The sequence below is a fragment of the Anomaloglossus baeobatrachus genome, chromosome 2 (genome assembly GCF_048569485.1).
Source record: "Anomaloglossus baeobatrachus isolate aAnoBae1 chromosome 2, aAnoBae1.hap1, whole genome shotgun sequence".
NCBI lineage: Eukaryota > Metazoa > Chordata > Amphibia > Anura > Aromobatidae > Anomaloglossus > Anomaloglossus baeobatrachus.
Window position 1 is genome coordinate 253414260 of NC_134354.1, and position 17187 is coordinate 253431446.

A 17187-nucleotide genomic window follows, 5' to 3' on the forward strand; every position below is an offset into this window, starting at 1 on the left:
AGAGCTGGTTGCACAATGGTGTACTGGACTGAGGGTTATTGTAGGTTGTAGGCTTGTTGGAAGAGATGGGTCTTCAGGTTCCTCTTGAAGCTTTCGATGGTAGGTCTGATATGCTGAGGTAGAGAGTTCCAGAGTATGGGGGAGGCACAGGATAAATCTTGTACGCGATTGTGGGAAGAGGAGATAAGAGAGAAGTAGAGAAGGAGATCTTGTGAGAATCTGATGTTGCGTACAGGTAGGTATCGGGAAACTAGGTCACAGATGTAAGGAGAAGACAGGTTGTGGATGGCTTTGTATGTCATGGTTAATGTTTTGAACTGCAGTCGTTGGGCAATGGTAAGCCAGTGATAGGATTGGCAGAGTGGCGAGGCTGGGGAATAGCAAGGGGAGAGGTGGATTAAGTTTAAGTGAGCCACAGAGTTTAGGATAGATTGGAGGGGTGCAAGAGTGTTGGAAGGGAGGCCAGAGAGCAGGAGGTTGCAATAGTCGAGACGTGAGATGATGAGGGCATGCATTAATGTGTTTGCTGATTTTTGGTTAAGTAAAGCACGGATCCGGGAGATATTTTTAAGTTGTAGTCTGCATGAGGTGAAGAGGGCTTGGATGTGTGGCTTGAAGGATAGAGCAAAGTTGAGGGTTACTCCAAGGCAACGAGCTTGTGAGACTGGGGAGAGTGAGCAGCCATCAAGTTTGATGGAAAGGCTTTTTGGAGGAATTGAGTGAGGAGGAGGAAAGACAATGAATTCTGTTTTGTCCATGTTAAGCTTTAGGAATCGCGCAGAGAAGAAGGATGAAATAGCAGACAGACATTGTGGAATTTTGGTTAGTAGAGAGGTAATGTCAGGTCCAGAGAGGTAGATCTGTGTGTCATTGGCATAGAGATGATACTGAAAGCCGTGGGACTCTCTATGAGTTGTCCCAGGCCAAAGGTGTAGATGGAGAACAGCAGGGGTCCAAGAACTGAACCTTGGGGGACACCAACAGATAGGGGGCGAGATAAGGAAGTGGTGTGAGAATGGGAGACGCTGAAAGTTCGGTCGGTTAGGTATGAGGAGTAGAGATGAGCAGTGTTCGAATCAAACTGTTCACCAATCTCAAATTCAACCTGTTTTAGGCGATGTTCGAGTCGTTCGACGAACGCGAACAAATAGATTCAAGTTCAACAGTTCGAGGTTATGTTCGATAATGGTTCGATCAGCAAAAGCGTAACTGGCTTTTCACAGTAATACTGTCATTCAATGTTAATACAGTGGAACAAGAACAATCTGTTCTGGGAGTGTGCTTGTTAACCAAGTTACTCGTTTAGCAAAGCAAGATTTCCCTTAGGAAATCACTGCAATGCAGACAATTCCTTCCACAACTTGCTAAATGTCCCATCCTGATCCCCTATTTTGCCATTCCACACAATCACAAACACACACAAACACACACAAACATACACAAACATACACGCACACACACATATTATGCTCCCCTTCCCTTCCGTTCCATCGCCAGCCTCCTGGGACTTGCAGTTCGCCGGTACAAGATGTGTATCGGGTAACCATTGCGACCGATGCCGGAACTTCCGCTGCCAGAACGCTGATGTCAAAGGCAGGAGCCGCTTGCCTCTGATTGGCCAGCGCGCTTCCTTTGAGTAGCGCTGACAGAGGAAATTCCTTCCTCGTCATGATGGTTACCCGATACACGTAGTTCGCCGCTACAGGATGTATATCTGGTAACCATCGCGATGAGGGAGGAACTTTCTCTGTCAGACGTTACTCAAAGGCAGCGTGCTGGCCAATCAGAGGCAAGCGGCTCCTGCCTTTGCCATCAGCACTCTGTCAGAGGAAGTTCCGGCATCGGTCGCGATGGTTACCCGATACACCTCCTGTACCGTCGAACTGCAAATCCCAGGAGGCCGGCGATGGAATGGAAAGTAAGGTGAGCATAATATGTGTGTGTGCGTTCGTGTTTGTGCATGTTTGTATATGTTTGTGTTTGCCTGCCATTGTTTTCAATGGTGTTCAAAGGTGTTCAAAAGTGTTCGACGTACGTTCTACGAACGTTCGGCGAACACACCCCAAGTTCGACGAACCGAACCGAACTCGAACGCTAGGGTGGTGGCTCATCTCTAATGAGGAGATCCAAGATAGAGCAAAGTCTGTGATGCCCAGAGATGAGAGAATCTGTAGTAGGAGGGAGTGGTCTACTGTGTCGAAGGCAGAGGACAGGTCCAGGAGGAGGAGGACAGAGTAGTGTCGCTTGGCTTTAGCAGTTAGTAGGTCATTGGTGACTTTGTTTAGGGCAGTTTCAGTAGAGTGATGCGGTCAGAAGCCAGATTGTAGCTGATCAAAGAGGGAGCAGGAGGAGAGGTATGAGGACAATTCAAAATGGTCATGCTGTTCAAGTTGTTTTAAAGCATAGGGGAGAAGGGATATGGGGCGATAGTTTGACCCAGAGGATGAGTCAAGGGAGGGCTTTTTGAGGATGGGCGTAATGGAAGCATGTTTAAAGCATGAAGGGAATACACCACTTGTTAGTGATAGATTGAAGAGATGGGTTAGGGTTGGGAAGATGACTGTGGTGATGTTGGGGATGAGGTGCGACGGGAACGGGTCAAGTGCACAGGTGGTTAGATGTGATCTTGAGAGTAGAGTAAAAAGATTGTCTTCTGTCATGGTGGAGAAGCTGGATTTAGAGGAAGAGGGCTGAGTAGCTATGATGAGGGGCTGTGGAGATTGTGGGCCAAAGCTTGCTCTGATGTTGTCAATCTTCTGCTTGAAGAAAGTGGCAAAGTCTCCAGCTGAGATGAGAGGGGAGGGAGGTGGTGCTGGAGGACGGAGGAGGGAATTGAAAGTGTTAAACAGCTGTTTAGGGTTGTGAAACAAGAACAAGTTGAAAGTTCAAGTTGGAGAGTTGTGTGGGCTGGAGCTGTGTGCAGCTCCAGCATAGGGGAGAACCAAATTTGAGCAGGTGCTGGGGTAGGAGCCCTGGTACCCTTGGCTAGGAGGCAGACGGAGGCCTCTGTCTGCAGGAGCAGGGAAGACGGCTCGGTGGAACTGAGGTGGACCGGGACAGGGTTGTAGCCCGCTGGTACCGACCCGGGGAACCGACTCGGAAACCGGAGCACAAAAGGGGGTACTCAGACCCTGGAGCTAGGTCCAGAAGCTACTGGGGGCTAGCTAATTAACTGATTGCGGCCAGGACTAGAGGTCCTGTCCTACCCAAAGTCCCGACTGAAGGCACCAGCACAACGAGGGGTTAAGCAGCCACTGCCACAACTCAAAGATTCCACGGGCCAGCGTCTGCGGGCACAGGGCTTTTTAGGTGATGTGAGGTAGCGTGGTCGGCTGCGCAGCAGAAGACACGGGATCCAGGAACCAAGGTTCACAGCACACGGTTTATTATCCAAACAAAAGTCTACACAGTACACATGTGCCTCTCTGGCAGAGAACTCAGGGAGTTGTGATCACTCCCTCACACCCGGCACACCTGCCCTCGTTCCTGTTTCCTTGTAACCCTTCCTTAAGCCTGTAGGGAAACAGGATTAACCCTGGAGTGGAGTTACTTTCTATCATGGAGTGAGCACAACCGGGGCGAGACATACCGGCCGTCATAGATAACCCCGGTCACAGTCTCACATACCCCCCCCTCAGTTCAAGCGAGCGGGGTTGAACTCCTGCCATCAAACACGGGCCGCGGGACAAGGCATCGGCGTTGCCCTGCAACCTACCGGCCCGGTGTTCAACCGTAAACCGGAAGTTCTGCAGAGAAAGGAACCACCGGGTAACCCGGGCATTCCGTTCCTTGGCGGACCTCATCCAGACCAGGGGAGAGTGATCCGTCACCAAGCGAAACTGACGTCCCAGCAGGTAATAGCGTAGGGACTCCAAGGCCCACTTAATCGCCAGGCACTCCTTCTCCACTATGCTATAATTCCGCTCGGGAGGGGTGAGCTTCCTACTTAAAAAGGTGACGGGGTGTTCCTCCCCCTGAACCACCTGAGACAGCACTGCCCCCAGGCCGACCTCCGAGGCGTCAGTCTGTACTATGAACTCCTTCCGGAAATCAGGGTTTACAAGAACGGGCTGTCCGCACAGGACCCCCTTCAGGGCCCGGAAGGAGTCCTCGGCCTGCGGAGTCCAGCGCACCATGACGGACTTCTTGCCTTTGAGAAGGTCCGTCAAGGGGGCTGATAGTCCCGCAAAATCTTTTACAAACCTCCTGTAGTACCCCACGATACCCAGGAAGGCCTTAACCTGCTTCGTGGTCAGGGGTCTAGGCCACTTCTGGATTGCTTCAACCTTGTTAATTTGGGGCTTAATCACTGCTTGGCCTATTACGTAGCCCAAGTAGCGGGCTTCCGTGAGTCCCAACGCACATTTCTTGGGATTGGCTGTCAATCCGGCTGTTCGAAGCGTGTCTACCACCGCTTGTACCTGTTCCAAGTGGGTCTGCCACTCGGAGCTGTAAATAATGATGTCGTCAAGGTACGCTGATGCATACGCCTGGTGGGGTTCCAGCACCAAGTCCATCAACCTCTGGAACGTGGCCGGAGCGCCATGTAACCCAAAAGGCAAGACAACATAGTGGAAGAGACCCTCCGGCGTAAAAGCGGTTTTCTCCTTGGCGGACTCCGTCAGGGGCACCTGCCAGTACCCCTTGGTCAGGTCGAGCGTGGTGAAATATCGCGCCTGTCCCAGCCTATCAATCAGCTCATCCACCCGGGGCATGGGGTAGAGATCGAACTTGGATATTTCGTTCAATCTCCTAAAGTCATTGCAGAACCTTAAGGAGCCATCGGGTTTTGGTATTAGGACAATAGGACTAGCCCATTCACTCCGGGATTTTTCGATGACCCCCAGGCGTAGCATTGTCTTCACTTCCTCTGATATGGCTTGTCTTCGAGCCTCCGGCACCCGGTATGACTTCAGGCGTACCTTCAGGTGAGGCTCGGTGACAATGTCATGTCGTATCAGACTGGTCCTACCTGGCAACTCGGAGAAGACATCGGGGTTCTGCTGAACCAGCCGTCTGGCCTCTCGCCTCTGTTGCTTGGTGAGGGCTTCTCCTTTCCTTACTTCCGGTTCGTCCTCTCCGGGGGTTGCTGGAGCCGGGTTTGAACGACCCGAAGAGGAGGGAGATGGGGAAAAATCAACCATCAGGCTTTCCCGTTCCTGCCAAGGTTTTAATAGGTTGACATGGTATATTTGTTCAGGTTTCCGCCTACCGGGCTGCAATACCTTATAGTTGACCACCCCGACTCTTTCCTTTATCTCGTAGGGACCTTGCCACTGAGCCAGGAATTTACTCTCCGCCGTGGGGATTAATACCAACACCCGATCCCCGGGTTTAAAGGTCCGCACGGTGGCTTGTCTATTGTAGCGGCCGCTTTGCGCCGCCTGAGCCTCCTGTAAATGCTCCTTCACAATTGACATGACCGCGCTTATGCGGTTCTGCATTCCTAAAATGTGTTCAATCACACTTTTATGGGGGGTGGGCTCTTGCTCCCATGTTTCCTTTGCCAGGTCCAGCAATCCCCGGCGATGTCGCCCGTATAACAATTCAAAAGGCGAAAACCCCGTGGATGCCTGTGGCACCTCTCGTATGGCAAACATCAAATAGGGAAGCATCATATCCCAGTCTTTCCCGTCTTTGGAAATCACCCTTTTGAGCATGGTTTTCAGGGTTTTATTGAATCGTTCTACTAACCCATCCGTCTGAGGATGATACACAGACGTACGCAACTGCTTGATCTGGAGTAGCCGGCATAGCTTTTTGGTTACTTTAGACATGAATGGGGTCCCCTGATCCGTAAGGATCTCCTTGGGCAACCCCACCCGGCAGAACACAGCAAACAACTCCCGAGCTATAAGCTTCGCCGCAGTATGTCTGAGGGGTATCGCCTCTGGATACCGGGTGGCATAGTCAACGATCACTAGGATATGTTGGTGCCCTCGAGCAGACTTTACGAGGGGCCCCACCAGATCCATCCCTATCCGTTCAAAAGGGACTTCTATAATGGGTAACGGTACCAACGGACTGCGAAAGTGGGTCAGGGGTGCGGTAAGCTGACACTCCGGGCAGGTTTCGCAGAACCGTTTTACCTCCCCAAAGACCCCGGGCCAATAGAACCTTTGCAATATTCGCTCCTGCGTTTTCTTGACCCCTAGGTGGCCACTCATCAGGTGTTTATGAGCCAAGTCGAGGACCCGCCGGCGATACGGCTGGGGCACCACCAACTGCTCTACCCCTACGCCCCGTATTTCATCTACCCGGTAGAGTAAATCCTGTTTAAGAGCGAAATGGGGGTATCTTACCTGGGCACCGGGCAGCTGTGCCACCCCGTCAACTACTGTCACCCGACTCCGGGCATGTATTAATGTAGGGTCCTGGAGTTGGGCTGTCCCAAACGTATCCGGGGATGCCTCCAACTCCGGGATGGGCTCAACCGTCTCAGCCTCTCCTGCCAATACCTCTAGGGGCGACCTATCGGGTTCACATTCTGTCCCTATCATGGGAACCCCTACGGCAGGCGTCCCGGATTCAGGATTGTAGGGCTCAGGTCCCGGACTGACCAATATCTGAGGGGACTTAGGAGGTCCCTTCCATAAAGTCCAAAAATAGGGCAGATCCCTTCCTAGGATCACGTCATAGGGAAGAGTGTTAATAAGTCCCACCTCATGTTGCACCTGACTGCAAGGTGCTGTGATGGTGACAATCCCCGTGGGATAGTCTCGGCGGTCCCCATGTATGCAAACCACCCCCACGGTACGTCCTGTGGCCTTTGCTTTAGCCCTTAGGGTGGATCGCACAAGGGTCACTAAGCTTCCGGAATCCAACAAGCCTGTAACCGGACATCCATTCACCTGTATTTGGCACAAGTGGGGCTCAGTCTCTGGGTAGACCAGGTCAGCGGTACACACCACCTGAGCATACATTGAACCCCGCCGGGTAACCCCACAATCCATGGGCTCTGTGGTGAGTGGACACTGAGCTTCCATATGTCCCACCCGCTGGCACCGCCAACATCTAATAGGGAAGGATACCCCCTTGACGAGTTGTCGTTTAGGGTACATGGCCTTCCGGACCTCAGGGATGGCGGGCGCGGCCTCCGAAGGGACGGTAGCGGACTCCCGCACCGGTGTCAGCGGTGGGTCCTTGGCCCGAGGCTTGGAGGGGCCGGATCGACGGGCGGCACGCAAAGTCTCAGTGTCCCGTATCAAGTCCTGCGTAGCCACATGCCGCTCCACCAGGCCCACTAATTGATCCAGGGTACTTGGGTCGCCCTGGCCCACCCACCGTTGAATGGTGACGGGTAAAGTGCGCACAAAGCGATCAACCACTACCCTTTCCACCATTTGCGCCGGGCTCAGAATGTCAGGCTGCAACCACTTCTTTACTAAATGCAACAAGTCATAGGCTAGGGAGCGTACAGGTTTGGCTTCCTCATAGAACCACTGATTCACCCGCTGAGCCCGTACATAGGTATTCACCCCCAACCGGGCAAGTATTTCGGCTTTCAGGGTCGTATAGTCTATGGCGTACTCGGTACAGAGGTCCAGGTACGCTTTTTGGGGCTCCCCCGTCAGATAGGGCGACAATACCTCAGCCCACTGGGGGGTCGGCAGCTTTTCCCGCTCGGCCACCCGCTCAAACACCGCCAGGAACGCTTCCACATCATCCCCCGGGGTCATCTTTTGCAACGCTTGTCTCACCGTTTTACGGACGCTGCCGTCATCACCCGGTGCCGGGGTTGTTGCTGTCATTCCGGCACGGATCGACTTGGCCAGGAGAACCATCTGTTCCTGGTGCCTTTGCTCCTGACGTGCATTGGCCTGAATCAGCTGCTTAAGTATGTCCTCCATGGCGTCGCCGGGTTTTGGCTGTAGTATAGCTGCTTGAATCCAGGACATGTGCTACCGGGTCACCAGAAATGGAAGCTACACCTCACCGGGCTGGCATGCCCGCCGATTCTCCACCATATGTGAGGTAGCGTGGTCGGCTGCGCAGCAGAAGACACGGGATCCAGGCACCAAGGTTCACAGCACACGGTTTATTATCCAAACAAAAGTCCACACAGTACACATGTGCCTCTCCGGCAGAGAACTCAGGGAGTTGTGATCACTCCCTCACACCCGGCACACCTGCCCTCGTTCCTGTTTCCTTTTAACCCTTCCTTAAGCCTGTAGGGAAACAGGATTAACCCTGGAGTGGAGTTACTTTCTATCATGGAGTGAGCACAACCGGGGCGAGACATACCGGTCGTCATAGATAACCCCGGTCACAGTCTCACAGTGACCACAAGCCGGGAGCGAACTCCTGAAGTTGTAAGCACAGGCAGTCCACCATCCAACACAGGTGCGGAAGAAAGACAGAGACCACCAGCAGGGTGGGGGACCAGACTGCAGCCAGCTGCGGGCACCGACCACCATCATCTTGGTTTACCAGAGACTCTTGTGTTTACTAATAGTGAGTACAACAGCACCCTCCGGTCGCCCATCTTCCTGCACCGCCAAACACTCCCGACGGGTCCCGGGGCCACCATCCTTGCCCACGGAGGGGTTAACAACTTGCTGCCGAACATCTCCCCTGGGTGCCCCGTAACTGCAGCGGTGGTGTCCACCTTCACCACATCCCGTGGGTGGCATCACGAACTTAACACGGCTCCGGCCGTACAGCTACATCCCCAAACCACAACCCCCCTTTCAGTTGAAGTGACCGTGAGACCCCCGGGTCCGGAGACCCTCGAGCCACCCACAGAAGGTCTGGATCTGAGCGGCTCAGCTGCCGAGCACGGGGCGGTACAGTGGTGTTGTATAAAGTTGCAGCAGCATCTGCATCGTGTAAAGAAGCAATGTCTGCGAGAGGGAGAAGGGACTGAGAAAGTGCGTGTAAATCAAGGTGTTTGATATGTCTGCGAGGGTGTGAAAGTTTGTGGAGGGGGGTTACGTACTTGGAGAAGAGAAGGAAGAGAATGTGAGTTGGTTGTGGTCAGACAGGGGCAGAGGTGAGTTAGAGAGGTTAGATAGGGAATAGAGGCGAGTGAAGATGAAGGCCAGCGTGTGGCCATCTTTGTGAGTAGCTGCAGAAGACCATTGGGTGAGGCCGAAGGAGGAAGTGAATGTCAGAAGTTTAGAGACAGATAAGTGGGAAGTGTCAATGGGGATGTTCAAATCACCCATGATGATGGTGGTGATGTCGGTGGAAAGGAAGTGTAGTAGCCAGGTGGTGAAATGTTCAAAAAAGGCAGTGGCTGGCCCTGGAGGGCGGTAAATGACAGCCAGTTGGAGGTTGGAGGGGGAGTAGATGCAGATAGAGTACACCTCAAAAGAGGGGAGAGTAACAGAGGGTGGCAGTGGAATTGGTGTAAAGGAGCACTGGTCGGACAGGAGCAAACCAACTCCTCCACCATGCTTGTTACTGGGGCGAGGGGTGTGAGACAGATGGAGACCACCATAAGAAAGTGCAGCAGGAGAGGCTGTGTCAGAGGGGTTGAGCCAGGTTTCTGTGATGGCGAGGAAGGAAAGTTTATTAGTGATGAAAAGATCATGAATGTAGGAAAGATTGTTGCAGGCAGAGCAAGCGTTCCATAGAGCTCCTGTTACTGGGACTGGGGGAGCAGGGGTTGGGTGGATGGATATGAGGTTAGAAAGGTTTTGAAAATTTGTGATAGGTTGCGGATGAGGGTTTGAAGTGACAATAGAGATGTGGTGAGGAGGACCAGGATTAGGAGAGATATCTCCAGCAGTGAGGAGAAGGGCCATGGGATGGTAGTGTGTGTCTAGAGACACTGGGTGAAATGTGGAGGAAAATATCTGAGGAGAAGGTGAGATGGGTGGGGAGGATGGTGGGAGAGATGAAAAGTTCATTACTGGGTTTAGAGATCAAAGGGGTAAGTAGAAAGTGAAGTATTATAGGGGTGAAAGTGGAAAAAAACACAAACATTGTTTACGGAGTATATACATGCACACACACACAGAAATATATGAATACACATATACACACATACACAGCTGATACACAGACACTAATATGCTACTCTTTTATGATAGACATATTAGGTATTCAGTCCCCTTACTATGCAGCATCCTGTATGTAGCTCACTCCCCTATCCCTGGGGAGTCATGTAGATTGATCATGTAGTTCAGGGACCAACTAAAAAGGGGCTGCAGAAACCATTTTGGAGGAGGGAAAAACAGCACAGATAAGACTGATAACAGCTTCCTGCTCCTAATTGTAAAGCGCTGCGGAATATGTTGGCGCTATAGAAATAAAACTTATTATTATTATTATTATTATTATGCTCCTGCCATACTGTGAGCCCTCCTCCCCCATCCTCTGGTCTGACCTGAGATATCTGGGATTCCTGAAGTAAAAGATAGACAGTGGAGGCAGCAGTAGACACTTTGTAAGTGATATTAAGCATCCTCCACTATTGTTCCTTGTGTCTTGGGCGGCCGGGCCCGCTAATATTACAAGTGAGCACTCACCATTGGGCGCGACATGCAGGAAGACAGAGATACCAGCCAGTGAGCACTCTCAAAAGACTGGTGGGGGAAGAGTTCAGTGGTCAGTGCTTCTCCTTTCATTCATGACACGCCCCCTTTTGCTATGTCCGCACTCGGCACAGGGCCATACTTTCTTGTAGTTTCCTGTACTTGCCTAGATCGCCTACCCCTCTCCCTGGGTATCCATGTGATGACAGGTGGGGGTGTGAGGGGCATGGCACCAGGTGCCTTGACTCAGGGGCCCCATGTGGCCCCGTGTTCTGCCCATATGCAAAGTACGCCCCTGCAAAGTTGGCAAGTCCTAATTTGGTGAATGTTGCTTCAAGTGACATGTCTGGCTTTATTTGTTCCAAAATAGATTTGTTTGTTCTTCTTATCATCCATGCTATTGATAACATCCTTTTCCAGACCCACACTTCAAAGGCATTGATTCTTCTTCTGTATTGGTGCTTTATTCTTTATTCTCCATGTTTTGCATCAATATGTTATCACAGAAAAGATCAAACTATGTACCAGATTTGTCTTCGCTGCCAGTGAAATGTTCCTCAATTTACAGACCTTGTCAAGTGATGATTTGCCCACAGCTATTCTCCTATTGACTTCTGGTGTCGTTGCTGCATTTGGAGTGATCATCAATCCGATAGGTCCATTACAACTTTCAGTTTGTAGCCGTCCATCCTAAACATGCCCCAGTCATACCTGGCAGTAGTCAATATCTTTGTCTTCTTTGTGTTGAGTAGCAGTCCCATGTTCCATTGAAGATGTCGGAAGGTGGGTATACGACCAGGGGCAGGGCGCTTAATTTTAAAGTAGTACTTCAGTGGTGAAAAAAACACAATGGAGTGGTACTTTAAGATTGTTGATGATTTAACCAGCAATTTTGAGTCCATCTCTTTTCTTCAGCCATTCCAGTCTTCCTGAAAATAGCTTCTGCATATATATTGAAAAGAAGTGGTGACAGGGTGCAGCCTTGTCTGACATCATCTCTGATGATGAGGTATGAGCAAAATAGTAAGATAGTTTCCACAGTTGGTAGCATCTCCCTTCTTCAGAATGGAAATAAACACTGATCTTGTCCAGTCCTTGGGCCCTTTACCAGTTGCCCATATCTGTTCACATAGGCATGCAATGATTTCAGCTATTTTTTCAGAGGACTTTATTAGCTCTATTGGAATATTGTCTGGACTTATTGCTGGCCACTTCATAATTCCCCAGATTTTTGTTTCTATCCATTTATGGATTCTTCTTGAAGTATGTTTTGGGTCATTGTTCTACTGAAAGACCCATAACCTTAAAAGTAAACCCAGCTTTCTGACCCTGGGCACAACATTGTGACCCAAAATACTTTGGTAATCTTCAGATTTCATAATGCCTTACACACAGTTGAAGCACCCTGGGCCAGAGGCAGTGAAATAACCACAAAACATCTTTGAACCTCCACCATATTTGTCTATAGGTACTGTGTTCTTTTTTTTGTGGACCTCATTTTGTTTTGCGTAAATAGTAGAATTATTTGTTTTAACAAAATGTTCTATCTTGGTCTCATCTGTCCACAAGACGCTTTCCCAGAAGAATTTTGGCTTACTCATGTACATTTTGGCAACCTGCAGTTTGTTTGTATTTGTCTCTATGTCAGCTGTGGGGTCCTCCTGGTTCTCCTGCAATAGCATTTCATTTCATTCAAATGTAGACGGATAGTTCACGCTGATACTGATGCACCCTGAGCCTGTAGGACAGATTGAATTTCTTTGGAACTTGATTGGGACTGCTTATCCACCATCCAAATTATCCCAAGTTGCAACCTTTCAGCAATGTTTCTCTGCCGTCCAAATCCAGGAAGCTAAGCTACAGTGCCATGGGTTGTAAATTTCTTGATTATGTGGACAAAGGAACATCAAGCTTTCTTGAGATGGACTTGGAACCGATCTTGGCTTTCAAGTTTCAGTCAGTACTTTTGTCTTCTTTCTGTCCTCCTTGCTTAGTGTGGTACATACAGACACGCAATTCAAAGATTGAGTCTTCTCCCCTTTTTATCTGGTTTTAGGTGTGATATTGCCCACACTTTTTACTTGCCATAAGTGAGTTTGAACGAGCATTACATGCTTGAAATACAGTTGTTTACCCACAATTTTGGAAAGGTGCCAACAGTTTTGTCTTATTTTTAGGGGGTTTGTGTGAAATTATGTCCATTTGCCTTTTATTCTCTTTTTTTTGTATTGTTCTTTTAAACACAAAGAAAATAAACATGTGTATGACAAAACATGCAATTGCAATTATTTTCTGATAGAAATACTTCATTTTCTGGAACAATTTCAAGGGTACCAACACTTTCGGCCATGACTGTTAATTTAGAAAATTGTGCAAATACAATAACGAAATGGGTGCAATATAAAAAAATGTACAAAACACACAAATCTAAACAAAAAACAGGGACCATTGTCTTCTTATGAAACTGGACTGAATGTACATGTTTCTGAAATAGAAAACTCAGATTATGAGCCCCATAGAAACTGATGTTTCTTACTACAATTTCGATTTCAGCACCTGTTAACATGTGAACTTGATAATCGCCTGCGCAATGTCCAGGATTGCCTGAAACATCTCAGCTTATTACATGCAGAAGGGAAAATTTGGGGTCAGGAGATGATTCTCCAGGTACATAATGAAGAATTAATACTGGCAGACCTGGAATCGCGGGTAAGATGTTTGCTTCTGCTTTATAGAATTAGTAGTAATGTAATAAAGAATAAGTAATGTAAAATTATGTGCTTTCTAGTTAAGAAAAAAAAATAACTTTACATAGAATGGCATGTAATCATGAAAACCTGTTTAACTCTTTCAGGACTAAGCTCTTCAGATGCTTGACTACCGACAAGAAAATATCAGCTTTTAAAACAACATATTCTATAAGTGAATATTTGATTTATTAATAATACTAAAATAAAATCTATTTTTTTTCCACATTTATATACACCAGGGGAGAAATAGTAATGTGCATAGCCATAGTGTGTGGGGGTTTCATTGATGCAATTAACTTGGGTGCCCAGGGCCGCCATCAGGGCATTACCACTGTGCCTGGTGTACCGGGCCCGATGAAGAGAGGGGGCCCGGACAGGCCCGGGGTAATTACTTAGCTTTGTTAAGCCCCGGGCAGGCCAGGCACCCCTCCTCACCGGGCCCCAATCACAGCCGCAGCAGAGGGGCCTGGCGGTATCACTTCACTCACTGCACACACGGCTAAATTGCAGGCGAAGCCCTTATAGGGCATCACATGCAAATTAGCCATGTGGCCGGAAGCGAGACGAGTGGAGCAGGGAGGCGGCGCATCATCCCGCAGCCCAATGTGATGAGGTCATCACTCTGCGCCTCATCACAGTGCTGCGGGCAACGCGGAGGTGGCTGGGACGTGGCATCCTGCAGGGAAAGGTAGGCACTCGGAGAGCTGAACATTGCCGTGGGTGGTGAGGAGCACCCCTGCCTTGCTGTAGCTCAGGGGTTGGAACTGCGGACCTGTGATGAGTTTTTCTGCGGCCCCCGGGCAGATTCCCGGGGGCAGCAGTGATCGGGTGCTTATACTTACAAAAGTGGTCAGGACCTGCTGTGTGCCTGGAGTCCGCCCGCCTGTGTGATGTGCCCGTTCTCCAGTGCTGTCTAGCCCCCTCCACAGTGTTGTGTGCAGCCCCCCCCCACAATGCTGTGTGCAGCCCCCCGTACTGTGTGCAGCCCCTCCAAGTGCTGTGTGCAGCCCCCCAAGTGCTGTGTGCAGCCCCCCACAGTGTTGTGTACAGCCCCCCACAGTGCTGTGTTCAGCCCCCCAGTGCTGTGTGCAGCTACCCCAGTGCTGTGTGCAGCCACCCCAGTGCTGTGTACAGCCCCCCACAGTGCTGTGTGCAGCTCTCCCCACAATGCTGTGTGCAGCTCCCCCTCCAGTGCTGTGTGCAACCCCCCCAGGTGTCGCTCTCAGAGCGGTCTGCGGAGCCTATGCAGTGTGATAGGGTCCTTTCTAGGGCAGAACGGCAGGATTTTAGAAGGCGTAATAAGCTATGAATCTTCTGTGGAGAAGACTCTCATACTATTTCTGTCTGCCCTAAGCGTGAGAAACGATTTGCCTGTTCATTTACTTTGGGCGGTTTACAGTCCAAGTTTCTTTTGTCGGTTTCTTTGATCTATTCCCTATCATCATTTTCAGCTATGGCTTTTATTGATTCAGGAGCTGCCCTGAACTTGATGGATTTTGGGTTTGCTGAGCTTTGTGGTTTTCCTATGGTGCCTTTGCATGCTCCTATCCCTTTGCGGAGTATTGATGCTACTCCTTTAGCTGAAAATAAGCCCCAGTTTTGGACCCAGGTGACGATGCAGGTCACACCTGATCATCAGGAGGATAGTACGTTTTTGGTGTTGCATAATTTGCATGATATTTTGGTTCTGGGATTTCCTTGGTTGCAAGTCCATAATCCAGTTCTTGATTGGACCTCTTTATCTGTGACTAGTTGGGGCTGCCAATGTGTGCATAGTGATACTCCAGTTTTGTCTATTTCATCTCAGACACGGGAGGTCCCTGACTATTTGGCATATTTCATGGATGTGTTTAATGAGACCGAGGCTGCTTGTTTGCCTCCGCATAGGGACTGTGATTGCGCTATTGAATTGGTGACTGGTTGTACATTTTCTAAAGGACGGCTTTTCAATTTATCTGTGCCTGAATATGTTGCTATGTGGACTTACATTAAGGAGTCTTTGGAGAAGGGTCACATTAGACCATGATCTTTCCCTTTGGGCACCGCTTTGTTTTTTTTGTGGCCAAGAAGGATGGTTCATTACGGCCCTGTATTGATTATCGTTTCCTTACTAATATCACAGTTAAATATCAGTATCCGTTGCCTCTGATTTCTGACCTGTTTTCTAGAGTGAAGAGTGCTAGTTGGTTTACTAAGCTCAATCTTTGGGGAGCATATAATCTCATTTGCATTAAACAGGGTGATGACTGGAAGACGGCGTTTAATACCCCTGAGGGGCATTTTGAGTACCTAGTGATGCCCTTTGGGCTCACTAATGCCCCTTCCGTCTTTCAATCTTTCATGAATGATATTTTCCGTGACTTTGTGGACAAGTTTTTGATTGTCTATTTGGATGACATTTTGATTTTTTCTCGTGACTGGGATTCTCATGTTGAACAGGTTCGGACAGTATTTCAGGTTCTCAGGCACAATGCGTTATATGTCAAGGGATCGAAAATGTCTGTTTGGCGTACAAAAGGTCTCTTTTTTGGGGTTTATTTTGTCCCCATCTTCTATTGAGATGGATCCGGTCAAGGTTCAGGCCATTCATGATTGGGTACAGCCTACTTCTTTGAAAAGCCTTCAGAAGTTTTTGGGTTTTGCTAATTTCTTTCGTAAATTCATAGGCAATTTTTCATATTGTCAAGCCATTGACTGATTTGACCAAGAAGGGAGCTGATGTTGTGAATTGGTCCTCAGAGACAGTCTTGGCTTTTCAGGAGCTGAAAAGGAGGTTTACTTCTGCTCCAGTTTTGCGGCAGCCTGATGTGTCTATTCCTTTTCAGGTGGAGATCGATGCCTCGGAGATTGGAGCTGGGGCTGTCTTGTGTCAAAGGGACCCTGTGACTTCTAAAATTATACCCTGTGCTTTTTTTTCCCGGAAATTTTCACCACCAGAGCGAAATTATAATGTGGGGAATCGGGAATTATTGGCAATGAAGTGGGCTTTTGAAGAATGGCGACATTGGCTGGAGGGGGAGAGACATCAAATTGTAGTACTTACTGATCATAAGAATTTGATCTATCTTGAATCTGCCAGGAAGTTGAATCCTAGGCAGGCTAAATGGGCCTTGTTTTTCACGCACTTTAATTTTGTGGTCTCTTATATTCCTGGTACTAACAATATTAAGGTGGCGGATGCCCTTTCTAGGAGTTTCTTTGCTGATTCTCTGGCTGTGACTGAGCCTCCTACCATCCTGCATGAGGGAGTGATTCTGCGTTTTCACCCAATTTGATGCTTTTGAGGAATTTCAGGAGAACAAACCTGAAAGATTTACTGCAGGGAAATTGTATGTTCCTGACCAATGGAGGAGTAGAGTGATGTCTGAAGTTCATTGTTCTGTGTTGGCTGGTCATCGTGGGATTTCTGGCACCAGGGATTTGGTGAGTAGGTACTTTAGTTGGCCTTCTCCCAGCTCCATTGACTTTAATTTAAGCAGGTTATTTGGAGAGTAACTGTAAACTGCAGGATTAAATTTTCCACTTAAAACATAGTCTATGACGTTCCCTGAGTCACATGAGGCGTCTGTGCAAAAGTTCGGGTAAATGTGACGGTGCGGATTCCTTTAGCGGACATACATACACACACAGACATATATACATACATAGATACACGCATACACATACATACACTCAGTTTTATATAATTAATATATATATATATATATATATATACAGTATATATATATATATATATATATATATATATACATATACATCTACTCACACGTTTTTCTAAGCATGGCGTTGAGAGTGTGGAGGGTTTGAGGGGTGGATGCGGGGCTGGGGTGGAGCCTAGGCGGAGTCAAGGGGGCCCAAAAATTTTGCCAGTATGGGGCCCTGAAATTCCTAGTGGTGGCCCTGTGGGTGCCACAGTAAGGAGGCACAAAATTTTGCACCACGTGGAAGTGGTAGCG

The 17187-nt window shown here is 48.9% G+C and overlaps 1 protein-coding gene across 2 annotated transcripts in view; it reads left to right on the forward strand.

The window, feature by feature from the left end:
• The window catches only part of EPS8L3 (EPS8 signaling adaptor L3), a 310884-nt gene that overhangs the window by 175195 nt on the left and 118502 nt on the right, over positions 1-17187 (forward strand). For both annotated transcript variants that reach the window (XM_075333719.1, XM_075333718.1), the window contains exon 5: positions 13035-13190. In XM_075333719.1, the coding sequence (XP_075189834.1) occupies positions 13035-13190 (156 nt within the window). The remainder of the gene's footprint in view (positions 1-13034; positions 13191-17187) is intronic.